The sequence below is a fragment of the Macaca mulatta genome, chromosome 3 (assembly GCF_049350105.2).
Source record: "Macaca mulatta isolate MMU2019108-1 chromosome 3, T2T-MMU8v2.0, whole genome shotgun sequence".
NCBI lineage: Eukaryota > Metazoa > Chordata > Mammalia > Primates > Cercopithecidae > Macaca > Macaca mulatta.
The window spans coordinates 111,599,236-111,626,627 of NC_133408.1; the positions used below are offsets into that span (position 1 = coordinate 111,599,236).

General features: G+C 38.9%; 2 protein-coding genes across 11 annotated transcripts in view; one reads left to right on the forward strand and one right to left on the reverse strand.

Annotated features, from left to right (window-relative positions):
• BZW2 (basic leucine zipper and W2 domains 2) overlaps positions 1 to 22,940 on the reverse strand; it is a 59,990-nt gene extending 37,050 nt beyond the window's left edge. The window contains 2 exon segments of one of the 5 annotated variants that reach the window (NM_001194859.2): positions 3,869 to 3,933; positions 22,780 to 22,940. In NM_001194859.2, coding sequence (NP_001181788.1) covers positions 3,869 to 3,926 — 58 coding nt within the window. In that variant the 5' untranslated portion in view covers positions 3,927 to 3,933; positions 22,780 to 22,940. 5 annotated transcript variants of the gene reach the window in all.
• Positions 22,941 to 23,285: 345 nt separating this feature from the next.
• ANKMY2 (ankyrin repeat and MYND domain containing 2) overlaps positions 23,286 to 27,392 on the forward strand; it is a 47,278-nt gene continuing 43,171 nt past the window's right edge. Inside the window, exons 1-2 of one of the 6 annotated variants that reach the window (XM_077995089.1) lie at positions 23,324 to 23,571; positions 24,265 to 24,434. Coding sequence is in view for 2 of the 6 variants with exons in the window: in NM_001257747.1 (NP_001244676.1) it covers positions 23,505 to 23,571 (67 nt within the window). In the remaining 4 variants the exon portion in view is untranslated. 6 annotated transcript variants of the gene reach the window in all.

Sequence of the window (27,392 nt, forward strand, 5' to 3'; positions counted from 1 at the left end):
TTCCAGCACTTTCGGAGTGCTGGAATTCCAGCACTTTGGGAGGCCAAGGTGGATGGATCACTTGAGGCCAGGAGTTCTGAGACGAGCCCGAGCAACATGATGAAACTTCATGTCTACTAAAAATTACAAAAATTAGCTGGCTGTGGTGGTGCACGCCTGTAATTCCAGCTACTTGGGAGGCTGAGGCACAAGAATCGCTTGAATCCGGGAGGCAGAGGCTGCAGTGAGCTGAGATTGTGCCACTGAACTCCAGCCTAGATGACAGAGTCTAGATGACTCTGTCTCCAGCAACAACAACAAAAAACATTATTACAGAGCTAAAGTCTCAGGGAGAAACCTGAGCGCATGGTCATGCTGAATGCCTGCAGTTTGACCTTTTTTTCTCTCTCTTGTTTTCGCTAATTGTAATCCAATTTTTCTAAAAATGTGCAGAAAGACCAGTTCGATTATTAAATGTTTCATTTAGCAAAGCATAATCCAATTGCTCACGGGAGAAATTTTCATCCTTTCAGATTTCCACAAGCCACAGTAAAAAACATAATTACTTTGGAGAATATATCATAAGCGAGATGTATTTCATAAAGGAAAAGAGAATCTGATTAGAGTTCTATTACATAATGTGTCCTGCCATGACGTTTGTATTTTACTGCTAAGCAATAACGACAATGCAATAAGAAATACACTGTCAGTACTAACTTGGCATGCAGGAGCATTCGCTTTGCTAGGAAATGTTTCAAAGTGAAGACATATCTTCAGAAAACAGCCTATCACAAGGACCTTGAAATATCCTCAGTAGTAATTTTCCCCAGCTCTACAAAATTGCTAACCACTTATTTGATGTCAGCCCCTTCATAATAGCAAAGAAAAGTTAAGGATGAGAAATCATCAGGAGGCATTTCACTACTAAGAGGAGCAGAAAATGAGGTTGACTCCATTTTTATTCCCCCATCAGGAGTGTGGCACAAAATGGCTCAAGTGTTGGTTAAATCCCCAAGAGATATGAGTTATATAAATCCAGATCAACTGGCAAATAATATATATTTCTCAGTGGCTCTCCCTGAGTACTCCAACAGCACAATCTTGACCACCAAGTGATTCAGAGGCAAACCGGTTCTGAAGGAGAGGAAACTTTCCGGTTCTAAACTGAAGACAAACTGTAAGGGCCAGTTTACTCGCTGACTCACGTCTGCTGTTGTGCAACACATTCTGAGGCCCTCTCTTGAGCTCAGTTCCAGTGGATTAGCGTCACACTAATAAAGATGCTTGAGCTGGAGATCCAGCTCCGAGATTAACACGATCCCCCAGGGGCAGGCAATAGCAAACGTTTCTGTGCCTCATAGCTGGGCATATATTGGCTATTATCACAGGTTTCTGAACCATATTGTTCATTACTGATAAATCCTTTTAAAATCATCCATGTCCTTTTTTCCAAGACTGCTTTGAACAATAAGACAATGAATTCTGGTTAGCACTTTGTGTTTGATATCCGCTTCCAGATGGCAAGGGGCAATGCAGTGGGGCACAATTTGAAAGACTAAGATGAGGACTAAATAGAGAAGTGGCTCAGGTTATACTTGCACTTACTCTTTTTATGGGGATAGGCCAGAAATGAAAAAAATAGAAAAGGGAGAGTGCAAAACAGAAGAATTGTACAAAGTATTTTTTGGTTAGTTAATTTTTTTATTTTTATTTTTATATTTTACTTTGAACATGAAGCTTCCCAGCAGACAGCACACAGTTAAATTCAGTCTTACTGCTTCCTAGTGACTCTTACAAACACTTCTGATCCAAATGATCTATTATATTGAAATTTCTTTTCTGTCTACATGACTAGACTTGTTACTTAAATGGACATAGCATTGCAAGACAACACAGGCTGCTTAGCAGTGACTGCCAAAGGCATATAAAGTCAGTTATCAATGAAATAATTTAGTCCTCCAAGATCATTACATGGGATTCTGCTCCAACATCTTTTATCTTTATACATACTACCTTAAATATTTTTCAGTAATTCCCTTCAACTTTATTTAACTTAATCACTCATATCATCTTTCCTCTTTGAAAAAGTTTCCCTATTGAGTTTCAGTTCAGCATTTTTTTTTTTTTTTTGGGATGGAGTTTTGCTTGTTGCCCAGGCTGGAGTTCAATGGCGCGATGTCGGCTCACTGCAACCTCTGCCTCCCGGGTTCCAGCGATTCTCCTGCCTCCGCCTCCAGAGAAGCTGGGATTACAGGCATGTGCCACTACGCCTGGCTCATTTTGTACTTTTAGTAGAGACTGGGTTTCACCATGTTGGTCAGGCTGGTCTCAAACTCCCAACCTCAGGTGATCCACCTGCCTCGGCCTCCGAAAGCATGGGATTACAGGTGTGAGCCACCAAGCCTGGCCCCAGTTCAGCTATTCTTATATCCAAGAGGACCTCTATATAATTATGCAAAACTGACTAAATATGAAATCATGTTTAAAATATTCTTGGCTTGGTGTGGTGGCTCATGCCTATAATCCCATCACTCTGGGAAGCTGAGACAGGAACACTGCTTGAGCCCAGCTTCAACAACATAGCAAGATCTTGTCTCCACAAAAAAGTGATTTCTTGGGTGGCTGAGGTGGGAGGAGCGCTTGAGCCCAGGAGGTCAAGTCTGCAGTAGCTGTGATGGCACCACTATATTCCAGCCTGGGTGTCAGAGCAAGACCCTATCTCAAAAAAAAAAAATAAGCCAATAATTAATTTAAAATAAATAGGTGGATCACAAGGTCAGGAGATCGAGACCAACCTGGCCAATATGGCGAAACCCCGTCTCTACTAAAAATACAAAAATTAGCTGTGCATGATGGTGGGCGCCCGTAACCCCAGCTACTTGGGAGGCTGAGGCAGGAGAATTGCTTGAACACAGGAGGCGGAGGTTGCAGTGAGCCGAGATGGTGCCACTGCACTGCAGCCTGATGACAGAGTGAGACTCCGTCTCTAAATAAATACATACATACATACATAAATGTCTTTATACAGGCCAGGTACAGTGGCTCACATCCACAATCTCAGCACTTTGGGAGGCCAAGGGAGGAGGACTGCTTGAGGCCAGGAGTTCAAGACCGTGTCTGTACAAATTTTTTTTTTTTTTAATTAGCCAGGTGTGGTGGTGTGCACCTATAGTCCCAGCTACTTGGGAGGCTGAGGTGTAAGGACCACTTGAGCCCAGGTGTTTGAGGCTGCAGTAAGTTATCATCACACCACTGCACTCCAACCTGGGTGACAGTCAAGACCCTGTCTCTAAAAAAATGTATAAAATATTATTTACACAAAAAGAATGCTAAGATGAACGTTATAAAAGAAAAAAGTCACTCACACAAATAGAAATTTCACCAGTCATCATCAACATGGGTCTATAACTACCCTTACCACAATGAAAGACACTTGAAAATATGGTTTTTAAGGGGAATTTAGGGCAGTAGATTTATTTTGACTTCCTCATTTCTGAAAAATTAAGAAACTCTTCAATATCTCACTTCCTAATTTACTTTTTATTTTATCATCTTTGCCATCAACGTTTTCATAAAATGACAAAGAAAGCAAAAATCAAATACAATGCTAACGTCAAAACCAGTGAAATTCACCAATTGCCTTCATAACCTCACATGAAAGTAAGACAACCTGAACAGAGATATCTATCCCATTCTGTAGCGTAGGCCAATTAAATAACTTGTCCAACAAGTAACTAGAAGTTCTATGGTTTCACTAAAGCACGTCAGATTCTACACTCAGAGCTCAAATGAGTAGAATCAGTGAGGTTGGGGGAAACAGGAATCATTCAGCTTCTTCTCCAATCTTACATTTTGGTTACAACTTTAAACACACACACACACAACCTACCCCTTTTCCGAGTTTTGAACCGCTGGCCTGTTAGCACTGGCTTCTGATGCTTATTCATAAAATTTCTGAAAACAAAGAAAATAAAGATTACGTATTTCAAATAAGCAGTTTATATGAAAAAAATATGGGCAATAAATTTGGTTGAACATATGTTTAACCTCTCTCATTACTGAATATGCCTTTTATTTTTTAAATTGAGACAGAGTCTTGCTGTCGCCCAGATGGGAGTGCAATGGTGTGATCTCAGCTCACTGCAACCTCCGCGTCCCGGGTTCAAGTGATTCTCCTGCCTCAGCCTCCTGAGTAGCTGGGACTACAAACGTGAGCCACCACGCCTGGCTAATTTTTGTATTTTTAGTACAGACGGGGTTTCACCATGGTGGCCAGGTCTTGAACTCCTGACTTCGTGATCCACCTGCCTTGGCCTCCTGAAGTGCTGGGATTACAGGCATGAGCCACGGCGCCCGGCATAAATACACTTTTAAAAATGAGATCTAATTTTAACTCAGACTAGCCAAAATTTTAAAGTTTACCAATACTCAGTGTTGGCAAAGGACATAGGAAAAACCACCACAGACACCAACTTTGATGTAAAGGTTAAACTCCATGAAATACTTTGAGGAAAATTTCGGTGAGTATCTATAAATATTTACAGGGGCATAACCTTGGTCCAGCAATACCTTATCTGGAATTTATCCTATAGTTATGTTCACACAAGAATGCAAATATACTTGTATATGTAAAAGGATTTAGTTGCAGCATTGTTTTCAGTTGCAGCATTGTTGTATACATAAAAATGGAAAATGAAATGTCCTCAAATAAGCTGTAATGTAGCCACCAAGTGGGACACCATGAAGCTTATGAAAGCATGAATTAGATCTAACTGTACTACATTTCTGATCCTGGCTACCTTTCTGACTATATATGTATATTCAATACACATCTTGTCTCATCGCTCATTGAGTTCCAGTCACATTGATCTCTTTGTTGTTCTTCCAATAGGCCAGATAAGGTGTGGCGTCTGAGGCTCTGTTCCTGCCTCTCTTTCAGGAAAGATCTTCCCCAGCTGTCCACATGGCTATCTCCTTGCAATCATTCAAATGTATCCCTGAAAAGGGAGGTCTTCTCTGACCATCTCCACCAAAGTGGCCCATTGTCAATAGCTCTCCTTACCTAGCTTTATTTTTCTTTAGCAGTGCCTGCCATTTTATTATTATCTCTTTGTCTAGGGTCTATACCCCCAATGAGTGTAACCTCCACTAGGACAGGAACCTTGTAGGTTTTTATTCCATAGAGCTCCTTTAGCTCCTCCATTCTGCACCTTTTACATTGAGCAAAGTATAAACATATAATAAATACTTTTCAAATAAGTTGCTGGACTGATATGGAAAGATGCTCAAGGGATAATGATAGTGGAAAAAAGCAAGCTGAATAAAAGAATGTAAAGTATTTGGTTATAAGGAGGGTATATAGAATATATGGTTTTCTACGCAACAACAATTTAAGAAGGATAAAGAAACTATTAATAATTTTTTTATTTTTTGGTTTACCTTAATGGACAGGGATTTGAGTACTTCATACTATTTTACTGGATTTAATACACAATTTAAAAAATGTAATATTATCTTTGAAAAAATGTAAGGCCTGCTCCACAAGACTTCTTAAAAATTGAGAATATGCTTGTTGATATACATATCATAAACTGAAAGTATGTCTAGATTGCTTCAATTATGAAGGCCAAACATTCAATATAACATGCATTACTCGAGCAAATTATTTAATTACCTTCCAAAGATTTTAGCATTCATTTGAAAATGTCTAGATTTCCTTAATTACTTATGCCAGCAAACAATAACAAATTTACATTATTCAAGTAATTTAATTACTCCTGAAAGTTTGTTTAAATCCTAAAGAACATGAAAAAACTATTTATGTACCAAATATTCCTTCTTACTGCATAAAAGAGAAATTTGTAGCTTCACATAATAAAAAATCTGTTTATTATTGAAAACTTCAAGTTAATCATTATTTTAGAAGGGAAACTAATTAAAAGTCACATAAAAACACAAAAAGTAATTACATGGTTTGAGAAATAATTTTTATCAACCCTATAAAATAAAATGAACTTAATACATCACGCTTCGAGATACAAAGGTTATTAAGCCAGAATCCATGCCCTCGAGAAACTCATTGGGAGGGATAAAATTCAAACATTTGCAACACAATGTAATAGTTCAAACAGTAGAAACACAGACCAGTGCAAGAATAAAGTGATTGCTTATGTGTATGGGGCAACAGCAACATATTGAAGTCATTACAAATTCTATAAACTTAATCAATGAATTCTCATTTCATTTGATGGATGTTGAAAACAGAGCTTCTAATGCATCATTTATATTCACTGCAAAAGTTTCATTCAGAAACTTTCCAGCTGGCATTATAAACAGATTCACTCTGGATCAGCCAATACTTTATTGTTGCAAAAGTGATGATGATATACATATTATTGTCTCCATATCTTCCAAACACAAATATTATACAAAATGTATTTGTGTTAGCAAAGAAAAATATGTGTCAAAGAATTTGGGTGATGGGTCTTGTACCAAGATGCGAAAAGAATGTAGTTCAACTAGGCAGAAATCTCTCCAGCAGATTTCTCTGCCAAAGATGTTTTTCTTCTTTTTTTCCGCCCTTCCTTTTTCTTTCTCTCTCCTTCCTTCCTTTTTTTTTTCTCTCTCTACTTCCTTAGAGATGAGAGTGTTACTATGTTGACTAGGGTGACTTCAAACTCCTGGACTCAAGCAATTCTCTCATCTCAGCCTCTTGAGCAACTGGGATTACAGGCACACACCACTGTTCCAGGCTAAAAATGGTTTTTAATTTGTAATTTCAAAAATTCTAAAGTGTGAGTCCCTCCTAAAAGTTTTATTTTGGGGTTTAGAATACAAACTCATGGAATTCCCTAATTAACTCTCTGCACCTTGTTTCTATTATTTCTGTTAATGGAGAAGTACCACCAAACACAGCATATGAAAGAATTACTCTATTTTCAAAATCTTTAGCTTTTATACTTACTTCCTTTCTAAGCATAAAAGTTTGTTTCTTTATAACCCAGCTATGTGGGCTTACTTTTCATACCCTCGATATGTTCCATGTGCACAAACACATAATAACATGCAAACATAAAAATGTACACAAAGACTTTGATATAACAACCAAAATTAGAACAAACAAACAAAAACTCACCCACTGGTGGTGACAGACTAAATGAAGATATTCTACTCTCCAAGAGTGTCTATCCTTTAGCTGTTACTATTTGGAGCAGAGGCCCCGCTTCCCTCTAAATTTAGCTCTTCATGCTACACTATAATCTGCTCCAGTAAGGGTCAGCCTTTATAAAGTACTCACTGAGCCCTTATAAAAGCCCTGGCCTAAGAGAAGCAAGGACACTTTGAATAAGAAATTGTTAGCTTCAACCTAGGAAAATAACAAAGAAACAGTAACAATGACAGTTCTATTAGGCCAATGTCAAAGGCTGTTAGTACACTGCCCTACAATGTAGTTTCAAATCTAATAACTAAAAATACATGTTTAAAAAAATAAAAGTTTAACAGTATCCTCAGAGAGAAATCCCTGTGGGGTACAACCTATGCATCAAGACAATTTGGATTCTGTTTTAAAAACTATAAGCCACACACAAAATACGCACATATTCTACCAAAATGGAACAGTTCCATGGTTTAAAATAATATTAAAATTGTATGTAAAATGGTAAACAAAATGGACTTAAGTATTTCACATGTCATCTAAGAGACTACATTTCTTGGATAGTCCATATAAAGAGTAAAAGAAGGTTATAAGAATACTAAAATGATCCAATCAATCAAATATTTAGAAACTTGATACTATATTAATGAATTGAACACTTTTGCAAATTCCTATTTTAAGTGTAAATTGAGAGGTTTTTAGGTCTAACCTATTACATCTATTTCTGTTACCTACCTCACTCTGTTAATCTTCTAACTGTCCTAGCATCTTTTTCAAATTCGGTCCCTTAACTCTGGGCTCAGGTGTAACAATGAGCCACACTGGCACAGGTGCATCTCATGGCAACTGTGCACTAATCCTTCCAGTTGCCCACCCCACCTTAAGTGGATTAGCACCTTCGATGTAAACTGATCAGTCTTACCTGGGACTCTTCTTTACTTCTCTCCATTTTGGAAAGGAACTGATCTACCAGAAGACTTACCTTCTAGTTGTCCCTACAAGGGAATGACTGCTCCTGTCTAATTATCCAGCACTTTGGTCTTAGATTCTATTTTTGACTGTTCTCGTCTGACTCATCTTTGAACTATGATAACCTGCCTTATGTAACATGCTATATTACTAACATGTGCTATGCATATGTTATTCAAACAACTTTAACTTTATGAGCATATATACTCTAAAGCAGGGAATACAACATTTTTTGTAAAGAAAATATTTTACTCTCTCTGTGGGATATAAGGTTTCTGTTCCAACCACTCAATTCTGCTGTTACAGTGTGAAAGTAGCAATGGACAATGTGCAAACAAATGGTCATGGCCGTATTCCAATAAAACTTCATATTAACTCAAGTCGTGGACCAGACTGGATTCCCAGGAGGTCCTTTGTGAACTCCTATTCTAGAGCAGTGTATCCAATAGAAGTGACTGTGATGATGGAAACGTTCTATATCAGCACTATCTAATACGGTAGCCACTACTGATCCCTTGAAATGTGGCTAGTGACTAGAGAAATAAATGTTTAATTTTATTTTATTTCCATTAACTAAATTTAAACAGTGTGGCTAATAGTTACTTATGTTGGGCCATGCAATTCTTATGTCCCAAAACGCTTAAATTTGATACAAAGGTAAAAATAAATCTAAAGAATAGAAATTTTTAATTAATATTTTTCAAATAAAGCAGCTCTAAGAGTATTCTGCACATATTTCAAAGCCAGGTGGCCATAGTGAGGAAAAAAGAAAAATTACCACATTTCAAAGTAATATTCTGTGTGCAGTCAATATTGTTTAAGACTTGAGGGAAAAAAGACTTTTTTTTTTTTTTTTTTTTTTTTTAATATGGATTCTCGCTCTGTCACCCAGGCTAACAGGCAGGGGTGTGATCTCTGCTTACTGCAGCCCTAACCACCTGGGCTCAAGAGATCCTCCCAAGTAGCTGGGACTACAGGCATGCCAGCAGGCCCAGCTAATTTTTTATATAGTTTGGTAGAGAAGGAGTTTCCCCATGTTGCCCGAGATGGAAAAAAAAGACTTTGGAGTCTAAAAATTATAGGGCAACAATATCATTCCCAAAGTATAAAATGTTTCATAAAGATATAATAACAACACACAAAACTCAGTAAAATTGAGACACTTCACTGCAGTGTTCTCATGAAGTACTTTGTATTTAATAACAAGTTTCAAGAATTACCTTTTATTCAATATTTTAAATGAGTAAAATGATCTACTATTAAAATAAACTTTAAAAATTACCCATATCTATACAGCATTTTCCTTTCCATTAATGCTAAAATTAAAAGAACAAGCAATATAAAATCCTTTACAGAAAATAAAGGAATCCAGGAGTCTTTTGGGTTGATAACATTGTATTATCATTTTCTCCAAAGAAACAAAAAATAATTAAATTGGTTTTAAAAGTTTAAATTATTGATACTCTAAGCAATAAACTAACTATATGCCTATAATAATAACACTAACAATTTGTTGCCTGAAATAACATTAGCTTGTTTAATATCCTTATCATGATTTTGTAACAGGCTCTGCCTACTCAAAATCACTCAGCCAGTACAAAAAGCTTAATTACCAACAAATACTATGAAAGTTGTAGTATTTATAACAATTTTAAAAAATTAAAATTCAAAAATAGCTGATAGTCCAGCTCTAAGGGAAAAATAAAGTCAAATGCTCTTTTTTCTAATATAAAAATATTGCTGTTGGCCAGGAGCAGTGGCTCATGCCTGTAATCCCAGCACTTTGGGAAGCCGAGGAGGATAGATCATGAGGTCAGGAGATCGAGACCAACCTGTCCAACATAGTGAAACCCTGTCTCTACTAAAAATACAAAAATTAGCCAGACATGGTGGCGCACTACTTGGGAGGCTGAGGCAGGAGAATCACTTGAACCCAGGAGGTGGAGGTTGTAGTGAGCCGAGATCGCACCACTGTACTCCAGCCTGGGCAACAAAGCAAGACTCCATCTCAGAAAAAAAGAAAAAAAAAAAATATATATATATATAGTTATCATATCCCTATTCCTTTCATTCTTATCCTGAATAATATAAAAGAACAAAAATAACTTTAAAAAAAAAGCATTAAACAGGGTCAGGCGAGGAATTCCAGCAATTTGGGAGGCTGAGGCAGGAGGATTGCTTGAGCTCAAGAGTTGGAGACCAGCCCAGGCAACATGGCAAAGCTTGGTCTCTTAAAAAATAATAAAAAAAAATTTTTTAAAGTATACTCTCCTCAAAAATGTATGTATTTTCCAGTGACGAACTTTAATGGTGGACTCTTTACTTGCACCAACTATCTACCTTATGAAGAGTTATTAAAGCCCAAATAACTTGTATTCTGTGAAGAGAGCACTTCAAGTTAAATGTTAATGTAAGTCTCCTTTAATTAAACATAAAGGCACCGTGATAAAGTTTTCATTTTATTATACTTCCAAAACCACTTTACACCTTAAACTAATTAGTAGACCTAAGTTGTAAATGCTTGTTTTTAAAATTTCCTTTTAAATAAAAATAAAAATATTACAAAAATTACATTTTAAATATCCGTGTAGAAACAATTTAAGGCAACTACACAATGTCACTTACTTTATCTCAGTGAAGCTTTTTTCAAAAACTTTTAAGAAGTATAAATTAATTCCTAAAATCTTTCCGCTCTAGGAGTCACTTCCTGGTCTCTAGTTAATGCAATTCTACTTTTCTAAGAGGCCCCTTAAGGCATGTGCATTCCTTCCTCTGGGCCCTTGCACTTTCCCCAGATGAGTTATCTCCCAGGCCCTGCCCTTCCCCCAACAGCTGGCCAGCTCGTTCAATCTTCCAGATGGTCTAATTTTGCTGATGTCATTCTTATGTCTTTCAACACTCAGAAAGACATAAACACATCTACACTACCCACATCGTAGCATACTTTGGCTTTTAGAAAACCCATCCCTCAAATATAATGTTTCAGGGTACTTTAACAAAATGCCCTAAAACCTCTGCCCTCGATAAGTTAAGACACTTAAGTCTGAAATTTCAATGAAGTGCTGAGGTTGAGAAACCCTACTGTAGAGAGAAAACAATGGTGAGCAAAGCCAGAGATGGTCCCTGCTCTCAAGGGCTGAAAATTCTGCACCCAGGTCTAAACACACCCGTGGCAACTAAGCATGTTTTCATTGAACTACTTACTCGTATTTGCCAAACACTGGTGTCACATTTTAGAAAAAACAAAGTTTATCACTGAATAGATAGTCATATCTCAAACCAAAAGTACAGTTAGAATGTACAAAATACATGTTTCCCAGTCTCTGATACTAACAATTTATTTCTGAAATTGGTAATTTTACATCTTATGCAATTCAGTGGGAGGGCAGAGGATAGGCAAGAATATGGGCTTTAAAGAGAGCAGAGAAAGAAGCTCAATACCAGCAAACTTTTTCTACTTTAGGGTATTGCATCAATGGAAACAAAAAACAAGAAGGAAAAGAGAAATTTTAATATACAATGTGTGACTTAAAAATGAAATTGTCTAATTTCTATGACTTTGAGAAAACAATGACATGCTATGTAGATACAGCAAAATGCAATATTCCATATACATGATGTGATCTTGGCTATGTAAAACACACTTACATCCAGTGATGGTCAACATGAGTAGTGGGTTCAAGGTACCTTTTATTCTTCTTACCTATCCTTGTCCATATTTTCTGTAATATAAATACATATCCTTTTTATAATTAGAAAAATGTATATACTTAAGTGAAAAGGTTTTAAACTCTTTTGACGTTCAAACCAATTCTCAAGGAGTCACAAGCAATAATAACATTTTTGCATAAAAAGACATGTGCCACAGGATCTAAATATCACTCCCTACTGAGAGAAACCAAGGTTCGTTGGATAAATGGCTGATTCCAAGGTTGGAGCAGGGGAGATTCACTACGATCCTGGGATGTCTTGTGTCAGAAAATTCACAAGTGCCTTAAAAAAAAATCAAGCTAAAACAAAACAAGAGCAGTCTTGAGGACAATTCCACTGGCCTAGCCCGGGGCAATTTGAGGACCCAAATAACTAAGGACAATAGCTAATAACCCATTCAACAAAATACAAACCCACAGGTCCATGCTCATAACTTTTTGGTTCATGTGAAAGAAAACAAATTTTTCAGTACACAAGGAAAGGGAAGGAGGTGAAAGATTTTCTTTCAGTAGAATGTCAACTAATAAACAGAGAATGAAACATTGAATTAGAAAATCACCATTTTGCAACAATTAAATAAAAAATTGATTCATGCAAGAATAATCAATGTATGCTAAACCTATATGGGTGGGTAGATGGGTAGGGGTGTGTGTGTGTGTGTGTGTGTGTGTGTGTGTCTGTGCGCTGTGCGGGGGAGTGCTTGATGATCAACAGGATACTTACATAGCCTTCAAGCATCTTCACATAAAATTTTTAAAAAATATATAACTACACATTGGAGAAACAAGACAACACCGTAACCAAAGGACAACATACAATCACTACAACTTCAGATGTTTTACACTTAGAAGGACATATTGCTCATGTGGTACTCTAGACAAAAACACATGATCTGAAGAGCTAATCATGAGGAAATAGATGTATATCTAGGAACATTCTCCAAAGCAACTGGTCTGTATTCTTCATAAATGGCAACATCTTTCCAAAACAAAGGCTTAAGAACTGTTCCAGGAGAATTAAAGGGGCGTTGCCGAATGCAATACACATTCCTCGACTGAATGCTGTACTGGGAAAAAATATTTATGTATATATATAGTGGTTCATATATATACACACACACACACACATATATATACATACAAATATATGACACTATTGTGACAACCTAAGAAGTTGCAGTATAGAGATAAAATTATGGTATCTATGTTACAATTTATTGAATTTTTTTTTGCACTGTGGTTCTGTAAGAAAAGTGTCTTACTTTTACAGAATAAATACTGAAGAAATAAGGGATAAAGGCAGAAAGTGTATGCAACCTACTCTCAAATGATTAAGAAATAAAATTGATTATGTATACATAGAACCCTGAAGCAATGGCAAACACAGGAAGCCATATGTATTTTAGGGCTGGGCATGGTGGCTCAGGTCTATAATCCCAGCACTTTGGGAGGCAAATATCATATGATCTCACTCCTGTAGAAACTAAGTTGGTATCATAGAAGTAGAGAGTAGAATAGTAGTTTCCCGGAGACAGAGGAAAATAGGAGTGAGCTGGGGATGGGGAAAGACTGGTGAACAGGTACAGAGTTACAGTTAGGAAGAATAAGCTCTAGTGTTCCATTGCACAATAGAGTTATTATAGTTAACAATAATGTATCATATGCTACAAAAGAGCTAAAAGAAAGGATTTTGATTGTTCTTACCACAAAGAAATGACGTGCTCGATGTAATGAATATGCTAATCACCCTGATTTAATTATTACACAATGTATATGTGTATGGAAACACTACACTGTACCCCATATATAAACAATTACTATATGTCAGTTAAAAACAAAACTTTAAGAAACTATTCAAAAAATTATTTTTTCTACAAAGTATTTTAAATACATTTATCAAAGCAATACACATAAACACAAAATGTTATATAGTATCTTAAAGTAATTTAAAAAAACATTTTCCAGCATTTACCCATCAAAGTAATTTCTTCCTTCAATAAAGAAAAACTACAAACTAATAATGTTTCCATTAATCAAAACCCCCTTTAATTAATAGATTTATGAACCTGTTCTAGAATTTCCTCTAGAGTCTATAGAGCATTCTTTTGATTATCCTCAATGATGAGAAATTTCCTTGTTGGATAGAAGATTTAATTTTAGAAAATTGCCAGAGATCATTCAGAGTCTAATCCATTGAAAAAAGTAGGTGGCCACTTTGAAGCTATCTGGTGTGTCTAACCAGGTTTTTATAACAAAATACTGAAAAAAAGCAAAAAAGTAGGTGATTAAGCTGAGAAATAACAGCATCTTTAATTGAAAGTGAGAGGTAACCTTTAAAAATGACTGATTATAAGGTTAGCTTATCATGTATATTATAGAATATTTAAGGAAAAATTAGAAAAAAACCTATCAGCCTAACTTTCAGTAACGACCACTGTTCACATTTAAACATAGGCTGGGCACGGTGGCGCATGCCTGCAATCCCAGCACTTTGGGAGGCTGAGACTGGTGGATCACCTGAGGTCAGGAGTTTGAGACAAGCCTGGGCAACATGGTGAAACCGTGTATCTACTGGAAAAAAAAAAAATTAGCCAGGCATGGTGGTGCACGCCTGTAATCCCAGCTACTTGGGAGGCTGAGGCACGAGAATCACTCGAACCCTGGAGGCAGAGGTTGCAGTGAGCCAAGATCGTGCCACTGTACCACAGCCTGGATGACAGAGCCAAGACTCTGTCTCATAAATAAATACATATCCTCCGTTTTTGGGGTTTTTTTTTTTTTTTTGGTGGGGAGGGTTACATACAGAAAAATATTAAAATTCAGTTCTACCATCATTTCTCATATTATGCTAAAGTACAATTTAAAAAATGATTTGCATTTGGACTTGGAGTTATATAAGTTGATTCAGTGATATCCTCTAGAATCTTTATTTTAAAAGTCATGCGTTCCACTGCATCACTTTAGGAAACGCGAAACTCTAATAGAGAGGGAAATGTCCTTGAAATTTGTTAATAATATTATAATTTTAAGCTTAGAAAAAAAAGCAAGATGGTCTTTATATTACTATTACTACTTTTTGAGACAGAGTCTTACTCTGTCTCCCCGGCTGGAGTGCAGCAGCACAATCTTGGCTCACTGCAAACTCTGCCTCCCTTGGATTCTCGTGCCTCAGTCTCTCGAGTAATTAATTTTTGTATTTTTTTTTAGTAGAGATGGGGTTTCGTCATGTTGGCCAGGCTGGTCTGGAACTCCTGGCCTCAAGTGATCTGCCCACCTCAGCCACCCAAAGTGATAGGATTACAGGCATGAGCCACCATGCTTGGCCAGTCTCTATATTATTTTAACGAGTCTTTTAAACTATAAAGTAATAATACACTGATGGCAAAAACAAAACAAAATCAAACAAACAAACAAAAAACCCCAACACAGTACAGAAGGGTAGTGCTCTACCCAATCTTTCACTCCTGACCTTATATCCCAGCCCCACTCCATGGAGATAATAATTTAAACCCTTTAACATCATCCTATGTAACCTTTTAGAAAATGCCTATGCATTCGAGATTTTCACCTCCACTGAAGACAAAAGTAATATTAATGAGTCTTCTCATCTCCAATGTTCCTTCCTCCAGAAAAGTGCTTTTTCATTGGAAGATGTCTAACTATATGTTGAGCTTTATGTAGTAGAGGAGAAAGATGATTTTATATGAGATTTACTTTCCACCTAGAGGAAAGGAGCTATGGACAGCACACACAACACCGGCCTTGCTAACTGAGGCAAGGAAAACCAGGAGATGAAAATCAGAAAGGAGTGGAGTGGCAATGCCAGAGAGCAAGTTAGTTTATGAAAGACATAAAACTGATAGGAATGTTGGTGACTATTAGTCCAATGGGAAGTCAGAAGAAAAGTTACTACAGTAAAAGGGTGTTGAAGTGTTTGCCTCTCTTCAGAGGATTTTTAATCAAGGAAAAGGGGAAAATAAAATCTTCGGAAAAAATAAATAAATAAAAAGAAAAGAAAGGCCTAGACTGGTAACCAGTGAGAGAATTTTGTTTGGAGCAATTGCTTAAAAACCGTAATAATGGGCCTTCAGGAAGCTCAAAGGTGGTGGTGGGCATGAGTCCAAATATTTGCTCACTTACTAGTTCTCTCAACCAAGGAACTCCCATCCTCCCAGAAGGAGACCTGCCCAAGCCTGTCTAGCAGGTGAAGCTTTATTTGAAGGGCTACACACACACACAAAGTTACTTTCCATATGCATGCTTATTACACAATGAGAGCATGAACTGGCTAGAAATGCCAAGCCATGATATCGGACTGGATTCCCTGACACAACTTTATAGAAGTGGACCATACAAAGTCAAATTAAAGGAAATAAAAAAGAACTAGGACAGAGCTACAAGTTCTCTCAATCATACATTTTAAAAAGGTTTAAGTGAGGTATGGTGGCTCACGCCTGTAATCCCAGCACTTTGGGAAGCCAAGGTGGGTGAATTACCTGAAGTCAGGTGTTCAAGACCAGCCTGGCCAACGTGGTGAAACCCCGTCTCCACTAAAAAATACAAAAATTAGCCAGGCGTGGTGGCAGGCGCCTGTAATCCCAGCTACTCAGGAGGCTGAGACAGGAGAATCACTTGAACTCAGGAGGTGGAGGTTGCAGTCAGCTGAGATCGCACCATTGCACTCCAGATTGGGCAACAAGAGCAAGACTCCGTCTCAAAAAAAAAAAAAAAAAAAAAAAAAAAAAAGGTTTAAACCTACAGAGAATCATTCATTTATCTATTTACCAAATACAGTAGGTCTGGTACTAGTCAATAGGGATGCAGCAAGCACTAAATCAGGCAAGTTTCATGGAGGTCACTTTCTAGCAGGTGGAGCTTTGTTTCAAGTATTGCACAATCGGGCAGAACAAGTTAGCAAGCACGGATGGTCTCCAGTATGTTTAAAGACAACAAACGATGCATTTGAGTTGCAGTTGTGTTTATTAACGTTTTAATAATTAAGTGCGGTTTTTTTTGTTTTTGTTTTCGTTTTTTACTTTTTAACTTACAAGTGGCATTCATGCAGAACGGAAAACCATGGATGTAAGCCCAGTCCCTAAGCTAACCCTCAGATAAGGCACTGAGATGTCAAACCACTTGGCTGAGGTCAGGAATTCCATTTTAGCATTGGTAAGACAGTGGAGATCAAAGCAGAAAGATCCCTGCCCATCTGGAGCTTATGTACGTGGAAGAGTTGGGGCCAGAACCTGATCCACTGTCTCCACTCAGTGCATTTTCCAGGGAGCCAACTAAAGCTGCTGCAATGTCTTAGAGAATTATTTATATGATTCTCGAAGGCAGCTTTTTCATTATTTGCCTCATAAATTTTATAGTTTAGAATTAGATGGAGTAGAGCATAAATATTAAAGTTGGGTTCACCACTTGGATAAATTGAATTAGCATATGTTACTTCCAAAATACCAAAGAGTTCTCCAAAGAGTTCTATTAAGGGGGGGAAAAAAGGTATTTATCTTTAGAGAGAGAATTTAACAATACTGCCTCTTAGGGACACACAAATATTAGAAAATTTATGGCACCATAATTTCTAGCACTATAGGATACAGTTTTTAAATTGTTTCCTGCAGAAGCTCAACTCTAACAAAAACACAATCTTCACACTCCCAAATACTAACACCGCATCCTTTTCCTCCAGCCAGCAGTTTCCTCTGCACCAACAACCAGGGGTTCTCTTTCCTGTTTATAATAGTGCCATTCAATTACCTTGTACACTGAGAAAAACATATAACATTTTTTTTCTTCTTAGAAATGACCATAAATCCAGGTTAGTTTGAAAAGCATTAAAGTCTTCTGTGCGGATTATAAAAAGGATGACAGTAGAATATCATCCAATAGTAGCTTATGATATATTCTCTACAGTGCTGTTATCCCTTATTATTCATCTCTGCCCTAGGGCTTTTCTTGAGACTTATTTAGAAGTCCTCAAAAATAACAGTACACCTGTTATATTTTTTACAGTTCTCATCTAGCATAAAAATAAGTTGAGATGTGAGAAGAAGATATAATTCTACATCTGACACAAAAAATAATTCTACATCTTAAGTTATTGTTTTCCTACTAAAATATTAATATTTTCAGAATTAAAAGGATTAAAGATAGCCAAAGGATTATACTATCTTAAATATTAATACAGCGCTTTATTCTTTCTTATTGTCATTATACTTTTTTCCTTTCATTTTTGACATAAACTTAAAAAACATCAATGGAAACACCTATTGCTAAAAATCAAGACAGGATAATGAAAACATCTTTTTGGCATTTAACAAAGAATGGTTCATTCAATGAATATCCAAACCTTTATTTTCAAAATAGTTTACAAATATGACTATCTGAACATTTTTGGCACTCTTCACTTAATACATGCCAAATTTAGAACAGGGCAAATCATTCCATTTGGCACCTAACTGTCCAAAAGATACTTGCTAAAGAGCTCCATGGCCTCCGTACACAGACATGAGTGAGTTAAGAATGAAAAGTATTCTTGTTTATGACCTGCTAATATTGGTGGATTTCATATTAATTAAATATTCTTTTAAGATCCCAAAGTCTAGGATGACATGCTATAAAGGGCATTTAATATATCTAAAACACAATAAAAAATTTAAACATCAAAAAATAAGTTTAAAAAATTGCACAAATTATAAAGTAGGTGTCAGAGTAAGTACTCAGCTAAGCAAACATTGAGTAAGAACCTACCAGTCACACCCTATCCTGGGCCTGCTCCTGATTTTCCTAGACTAATATACTTATCCTAACAGTGCTGACATTGCTTAAAACAGTTTTGGTACTCTTTTTTTTTGAATGCCTTCTGAGTTGGATTATGACACACAGAAGAACGTCAGTATCTCCACTTCATTCACCTCTTGATTTTCTCAGTTAAACTAAATATATCTGTACCCCTTCTTCAAAATTTTCTGAAAATTACTTTGTCAATTTTCAAAAAAGATGAGGATTAACTACCAGTAAGATATTCATCAATTTGTTCTACAAGCACTGAGTAATGCCACCAACCTTTCATTTTTTGGAGAAGTTAAAATGTGATCTGAAATGTTTATGGAAATGCATTGTTCACAAGACAGTACTTTGCAGATTTAGGTGTAACTGTTTTAACGCTTAAACGAATAATCACATAAGCGAAACTCTAAGTATAGAAAAAAGAACATTTGTATTCATATTACTTTCTTATGTTGTGTTAAAAAAAAAAAAAGATTTCTTAGAGGCTGTAATACTTCCAAATTTTCTTTTTAAAAACTTCATTATGGAAAATCTCAAATATATCCAAAAGTAGAGAGAACAGTATAATCAAGTGAATGTACTCATCACCCATCTTCAACTGTTAACATAGTCAATTTTATCTCATTTATATTCTCATTCAGTCTCTCTTCCTTTCTGTCACAGAATTATATTAAAGCAAATCTCAGCTGTCTTCTCATCCAGTTCTGCAATAAATCTGTTCCTATCTCTAAAAGATAAGTAATCTTTTAAACATACAACCATAATCTACTTCAAATTTTAAAAAAATCAAAATTTCTTAATAAAGATACCTAAGTCTAAGGAAAAAAAGTCAAATGTCAAGCAAAACAGTACCCTGAAAGATGTAATACTCAAACATGCAATTAAAAGGCAGCATTCTCTTAGACAGCTGGAAATCAGGGTCTTTAATGGGGAAATCTAAGAATGGCATGCCAAATTTGTAACATGTGCATAGGAACAATTTTTCTTGGTTGACAGCATTCATCAGAATGTCAAGAAGCCTGAGATCCAAAACATGTAAAGACTTTCTGCCTCTGGTTATGATTGTGCGTGCTTAGTGCCACCTCACCTCACATTGCCAGGAAGGATTAGTCAAGTAGGAAAACAAATCCACCTAAAATAACTTAGAGATCAAACTGAATTCAACTCAGCTTGTACTGAGCATACACTAGGTGCAAGACACTGGGTTAAACCTTTAGAAACAAAGATAAATTTGACCTAGTTAATGTATACTCTAGAATGAGAAGGGACCAAACAGATTAATAATAATAAGTATAATAGAATGTGATGAGAAAGTGCTTGCTTTAGGTGTTTTCATGGAGATTCAGGTGAAGAAGCAATGATGTCAATTTAGGCAGGGGGGTGGTAAAAGAGGGTTCGCTAGAATCCATAAGATGAGAGAATTAAAGGCTGCCAGCAGTGATACCAGTAGCCATGTTGCATATCAATATCCTCCACATACAAAGATTTTACTTATAACCCTTGCCAAGAGACATGAATAAATGTATTTACTAGCACGTATATTTCCCTTACTGGACAGAGAGAGAGAGAGATGAACACAAAAGCTGAAGAAAAGAGTTTTTGTTTAAATTATGTCTGAAAAGTTGAATAGTTCATCAGATCTGGAGAGGAGATTCAGTGAAAAGGGAAGGGAAGTCATTCGGAAAAGGAGAAAAGCAGGAACAAAGGGGTGGAAATTACCGGCAGGTTGGGGAACCAGCAGAGTGGTGACCTTAGAGCTCAGTGTGTGGGAGGGCCCAGATGACTGGAAATGCCTGCTGAGACCATGGATGGTTGGGAACCTTCCAGGCCAGACCCAGCCCTCTATTCTGTGGCCAGAGGAGAGCCATTCACAGAATGATGGGTGCTCAATGATTATTGAACTGGTAGTTCCCTGAATTAGCTAGACAGAGACAGGTGAGAGAGAAGCAGGCTACTTAAGATGCATTGCAATAGGTCTAGAGTGGTAGTAGTAGAAAAAGATACGAGAGGACACATACAACATTTCACACATTTCAGAAATCATTATTCCAATTCTGACTCTGACACTTCCTAATATGGGGTTGTGGACAAACTATTTCCCTTAGTTTCTGTCCTCTTATTTGCAGAAGTGGGGATAAAATTGGCTAATTCCTGAGTTGTCATAACAATAGAATAATTATATGCAAAGCATCTGGTAGAATATCTAGCACAGACTAAATACTCAATATGAAGTAGCCATCTTATTATCAATAAAACTTCTTTGATGTGAATCTATTTTAATATGCTCATTATCTAATCTTATTCCTACATTAAATATTTACACCATACAACTACTAATGTGATCAATCCATCTAATGAACAGTACCCATTATGAATCTGTTTCTAGAAATGTAAACTGAACATGATTTATCTGCATTTCTAGGTAGATGTTAGATTCTCTTTCAATGTTATTGTCTCTAAATTCACTGGTCATGTATTCAGAGAGCACTAAATACCAAACAAGTGTCATAAGGCATCAAGAAAATAGTTAGTTGCTATCCTCGAGGAACTGACAACTCCAGTGAGACAAACAGGTGTGACCTTCAAGTAACCATGGCCCAGATTTGGCACAAGAGATGGAAATACTAGCAATGAAGTACCCAATTCTGTGTATGCATCTGCTGGTAAGATGCTAAATCACATGTTCCAGGAGGTTACTACTCACGCGTTTTTTTAGGTTTGTGGGTTTCTTCCGCATGATACTGTATTATAAATCAATTGTAACTCTGGAACTAACAGCATTACAAAAGATCGGTCACTCTCAGAAGCCTTACTACTTGCCTGAACAGCCACATCATTATTAAAGCATCATCCAACAAAAGTATCTTTGTTATACACTGAGATGAATAATTTCAAACCATTTTCATGTAAGATGTTCTGGCTCAGATCTGTCCCAGCCTTTGAAGCTGAAGCTTTAGGGGGCAAAAACAGCTGGAGTTTAGGAAAGATTTTTGCTAAAGGCAGGAAATAATGATAAACATACTCCAGGAGATTTCAGATGTGTTAGTGAAAGCTTCACACAAAATAAACGCCTAAGGCCAGAGGAAAATGGATTTCGCTTTTTGTATGGCACTATGAGAAGAAACAGTGGTCCTGGGGATGCTTAACAAAAACCACCTACATAATTATTCAAATATTTCTCTTTGACACATACATGTCTCTTTGACACACATATTGAGAGAAACATCAATACTACTCTGTAGGGAAACAACAGTAAAACATAAACACGAATTTTCAAAGAAACTTTCATTGATGATGTAAATATAAATGTGTACCCTGGAGAAATCACTGATTCCCACATTTTAGCAAGCAAATCTTATTTCTGAGTACACACTTGTATTTATCCCCATCTACCTATGGTTGAAGCTCCAGGCTACATATTACAGTTGAATGAACGTTGGATTAAGAGGCTAATCTAAGGCTATATATAGGCAGCAACACCAATTTAATCTCCGCCCTCTCCAACCTCCCCACCCTCCACTCCCTATTTCCATAAATCTCAAGATCTGAGTTACAAAGAGAACCAAGAACTCTAGCAGAGCAAAGAAGCCCTTTCCTCCCCCAGGCTGTCTCTCATAAACGAAGTATTAGTGCAAGTGTAAATTGTTTCCAAACATCGTTAACAAGCAACATTAGGCGATCAGCTCCGGTTTTCTTCTACAGCTTCCACAGAGGCCAAAGAGATGACAAGTAGTGGGGAGGGCGAGGATTACCAACGTAAAAACTACCTTCTCCCGAGTCTGTCCTCACTGACTCGCTAGTAATGGGGCGCTCTCCTCCCGACCCCTAGCCCAGAGCCCTGGCCCCAGCCTCCCCGGGAGCCGCGTCTGGCGGTGCCACGCACGAGACCATGTGCACCCGCCACTTCTCACCGCGTGGCTGGCCCCCACCCGCCCGCCTGCGGTCCCAGGGTCTCCCGGGGCGGCCAAACGTTGCGAGTCGGAGGTCTTCATCCCAGGTCACTGACACCCCGTAAGCGCGGTGATGATGAGGTGGAGCGGGGGCTTCTCCACCGCGAGGCAGGAAGCCGCCCCAGGAGGCACATGCTTCCTCCCCGCCAGCTCCGGCCCGATGGAAGCCCCGGCTGGGCGGCAGTCGCTGCTCTCGCAACCCTCCCGGCACCCCTTGTCTCACCTGGGCTGCTTCTCACCTGTCCGAGGAGGTAGCGACGACGCGCAAGGCTGGGGACTGCGGCGATTCGTGCAGCGGCAGCGGCGGCAGCGGCAGCAGCGGCAGCAGACAATGGAGGAGTGAAGGACAGACACATTGACATAGACACACGGAACCCGGCGCAGCCCCGCCTCCCGTACCGCCCCCGCCTCCCAGACCGCCCCTGCCCAGACCGCGCCACTCCTGGGGGTATAGTGGGAGTACGGCGACAACCGGGAACCTCTGCACGCCCCAAAAAGCCGTCGCTGAGCACAGAACTGCCAGATGTAGCATTTTCAATATTGCGTGTGGCGAAATATTTGAACCGGACAGGATAGGGGTGCGGAACGTATAAGAGCAATTTAATTCCCCCCTCCAGCTTTCTGCATTTGGTTTTTCCCTCCCCGGTTTCTCCAATGGCGATCTCTTGCTGCCACCTCCTGCGGCTCCTCCTCCTCGGCCGGGCCAATGACAGGCGGCGGGCGGTGACTGCCGCTGGGCCTGCAGAGACGTCCAGCCTGGCTCGCCCGAGCTCGCCCGCTGTCCGCCAGCCCGCGGGAGGGAGGAGAGAAGCGCAGCGTTTCCGCGGTTGGCTACTCAGTGTCTTGGTCTCAAGTTGCCTCATTGCGGCTGGCGTTCCCAATACAGACGCATCTTTTCTTTTTTAATACTTCCTAAGAAACAGAATAACCTTCAAGCTGGCGGGAGCAATGGTTCACATAAAGAAAGGCGAGCTGACCCAGGAGGAGAAGGAGCTGCTGGAAGTCATCGGGAAAGGTACGGGTGCTGGGCTGCGACGCCGACGCGGCCAGCCTGGCCGGGGGGCGTGGCAGATCCGGGGGGGCGCCCCTGGCCTGCGTGACCTTTGGCTGCGGTTCTGCAAGGTTGGCAGCCTGGAACCGGGAAAGAGCGTTTCTCCCTTTGGTCTGGGAAGGGTTGCAGGGGCGGAGAGATGGGGAGGTAGAAGCAGTGCTGGGACAGGAGAGGTAGTTACAGAGGCTCGGCCTCTAAATCCGCTTTTGGTAACGTAAGGATTTCCACGCCCCGCCTTAGATTAATGCGAGCGTCCCGAGGTGTGGGCCCCAGTGTGTGAATTCTTCACTGCTCCCCAGGGATTTTGACTGCGTTCGGTCCTGGTAGTTTCAGGTTCTTAGGCGGGTGTCTAAATGGCTCTTTAGACTTCCGCAGGCCGAATGATCTGGATCCTTTGCCGATCCCCGCCCCCGCTTGGGAGTGGAGGGCGCCCTTAGGGAGAGGGGTGCTTCATAAGGGCACAGAACTAGGTCTGTAATTTGCTGCATTGAGACTTCCGCATCCAGGGCCTCCCTGGCTTCCAGAAGCTCCGACAGCCTCAGGAACCCTAGAGAGACAAGGAAATTGGCGAGGCCTCCACACCCACCCCTCGGCCCACGTTGCACAGATGCGACCTTCTAATCGCGCTCCTTCGCGCTTTCTTGTCCACTCTCCCAGTGCGTGCCCCACTTCCGCTGTGCTGAGTCCCAGCGGGGAGCCCCGAGGACGAGCCAGAAGCCATATTTCCCCGGAGTCCCCGAGTGGAAGTCCTAGAGGAGTTCCCTGCCGAGTCCCGTTACCTGGCAGGTGACATCAGCGTGACTGCATACTTCTCCTGCACCCTCACGGTGCGGGAATGGGGATGTGTGGGACTCCGGGCAATTAATGTGGTGATTTTAAACTCGATAATAGGATGGCTATGTTTTTCCTCGAATGGCAGAGGTGCCAGTCATTGCAGCATAAGGCTTCCCAGTTTCCAGTTTTATTTACTTAGTAGCCAGGCCGAAATGTGGGATCCTAGAGAATAAGGCAGATTTATTCTTCATAGCGACAAGGAAATTCTACAGGCGAAGGAGAAAAAATTCAGGTTTGAACTCAACAGGTGCTGATGAGCTGAGCCCACTCGATCTGATCTCAACTATTCTAAGTCAGTCACAGCTATGTATATCAATGATGTGTTCTTTGCCTGGAATTTGGGGATTTGGGTTAGAGTTTATATTGTTGTACTGCATGGTTCTCGCTGACCTATTTGGCATTTCAGTCTTTCAGTTCTTCCTGTCTCTGGGTAATTTCTCCCTGCCTTTGATGGCTCCGGGATTCAATTAAGCAAGCATGTAAGTTTTCGCTGTTTGCCAGGTAGTGTGTTGGGCACAAAGGAGACAAAGGATCAATCCACCAGGGACAAAAATTATTTTAAGCAGTACAGAGCTAGTACATGTCCTCTCTCTCTCTCTCTCTCTCTCTCTCTCTCTCTCTCTCTCTCTCTCTCACACTCACTCTCCCTCTGTCTCTCTTGTTTGTTTGAGACAGGATCTCACTCTTCACCCAGGCTGGAGTTGCAGCTCTCTGCAGCCTCCGCCTCCCTAGTGGCTGGGACTATAGGTGTGAACCACTATGATGGCTACTTTAAAAAGATTTTTTTTTGTAGAGATGGGGGTCAGCGGTGGGGCGGTTCTCCCTATGTTGCCCATAGGGAGGTCTGGTCTCGAACTCCTGGGCTCAAGTGATCCTCCTGCCTCGGCCTCCCTAAGTGCTGGGATTACAGGCATGAGCCACTGGGCCTGGCCCATCCTGTGATCTCTTAAAAGTGAAAAATAATGAGCAGTTTTATAAATTGAGTCTTTGAGAGGGGAGAAAGGATTCCTTGGATATATTCTCAGGTGTCCACCAGTATTTATTTCAAAGATTATATAAACCTAAATTAATGGGCATTTATTTTGGTTAGTGCCATGATATTTCTGGGCTCATAGGGTGCATCAAGTTGCATGAGTGCACTGATGCTTTCATCACTTTAATTGGACCATGCCAGTGAGAAAAGAACTGACGTGGACCTAGTATGTGATGCATTCTTGCCAAATGAAGGTCTATGGGACATCACTTGCACTCATAAAGAAAAGTAATGGGAGATATGAGAAAAACAATCACAGCCAGCGTTTATTGACTGTTACTGCAAGCCACACAAAATTTTAAGTACTTTACATATATTAATGCATTTAATTTTGATGAGCTATTTTAAGCTATGGCAGTATGAGAGACAGCATGGGATAGTGGTTAACCATGCAGGTCTGGTTTGAAATTCTAACTCATTTACTGGTAATGTGGCCTTTGGGCAAGTGACTTTTCCTGAGCCTCAAGTACTCTGTGTGAAAAATAGGAATAATAATAATAATAGCCACCTCACAATGTTGTTACAGGGATGAAAGTAGTTAGTATAGTTAAAGCATTTAAAACACTGCTTGTGTTTGTGATAAATATGGTAATCTTCACTTTATAGGCAAGGAAACTGAGGGACTGGGAAGTTAGGAAACAGTGTCAAACAGGTGAGTGGCAGAGAAGAGGTATCACAGGTATCACAGGGCCCATAGGTAATAAATAGGCTGTACTTAAAAACAAACTAAACAAAACATGAAACCAGTGCCATAGCAGTCCATACAATATTCACTTTGAGAGGCCATTTAGTTTTAGCAAAACAACATCTGTCAAGTTAACTCAGTTTTAAATGTTACTGATTTTGTAGTTCTGTGTGCATTAAATTTAAATTTTTGTTTTATAGTTGAAGAAAGGTCATAAGCAAAGTTTATATTTGTGCCGAAGAGAGGCATTTTTTTTAAAGTGGGTGAAGTGAGGAGTTTTTTTTTTTTTCTTTCATAGATTTTTCAACTTTGAAAAACTCTAGACTAGACAGTAAGTTCTAGTACTTTGAACTAACAATAACTTTTCAGCAAAGTCTGGCCTGGCATCTTGGCCAATCTGAAATAAACTCGGCAAACATTTAAGTGATTTCCATCTGCCAGCCACTGCTCTCCAGAAATTACCAGACTGTAAGTGGGGCTTTTTATTTATTAGAATGCCAAGAAGTTCCAGATGAAAATGAAAATCTGTTTCCAACATACCCATTTAAATCATAGTTAATGACAGCATTCATTTAACAATATATAAGAGAAAATTGAACTGTGTTTAACTGGCTTATATTACTTGTAGAGTGACCCATTCTCCTAAGCTTTGATACCTTTTTCATTAATCTCCAAGCAAGCACTATTATGAAATAAATTAAACCTTTTTTAAGGCTATGAGCTAGATAATTTTCCCATTACTTCTCTTATTTAGTACCTGAAATTCCTGGGCTCACTGTTGCTAACAAGAAAGTATTATACTTCCTATTTTTTTTTTTTCTTATCTGTGTAAAGGAGCTATGAAACAGGTTTAGATAATAAGGCTTTTTCTTACCAACTTTATTGAGATACAATAAATTGCACATATTACAGGTACACACTTTTTTTTTTTTTATCAGTTTTGATTTAAATATACATCTGTGAAACCATCACTAAGATCAACACAATGAACATCTTCATCACCCCCTAAAAAGGCCTTATGCCTCTTTGTGATTTGTCACTACCTTCACCGCTATCTGCAGGCAACCACTAACAGATCTCTGCCTCTGTTGATTAGATTTCTCTGTTCTACAGTTTTATATTGGTGAAATCATACAATAAGTATCCTTTTTTTGAGGGGGGCTGGCTTCTTTCATTCAACAGTATGATTTTCGGGTTCGTATTTATTGTGTATACCAATAGTACGTAGATTAT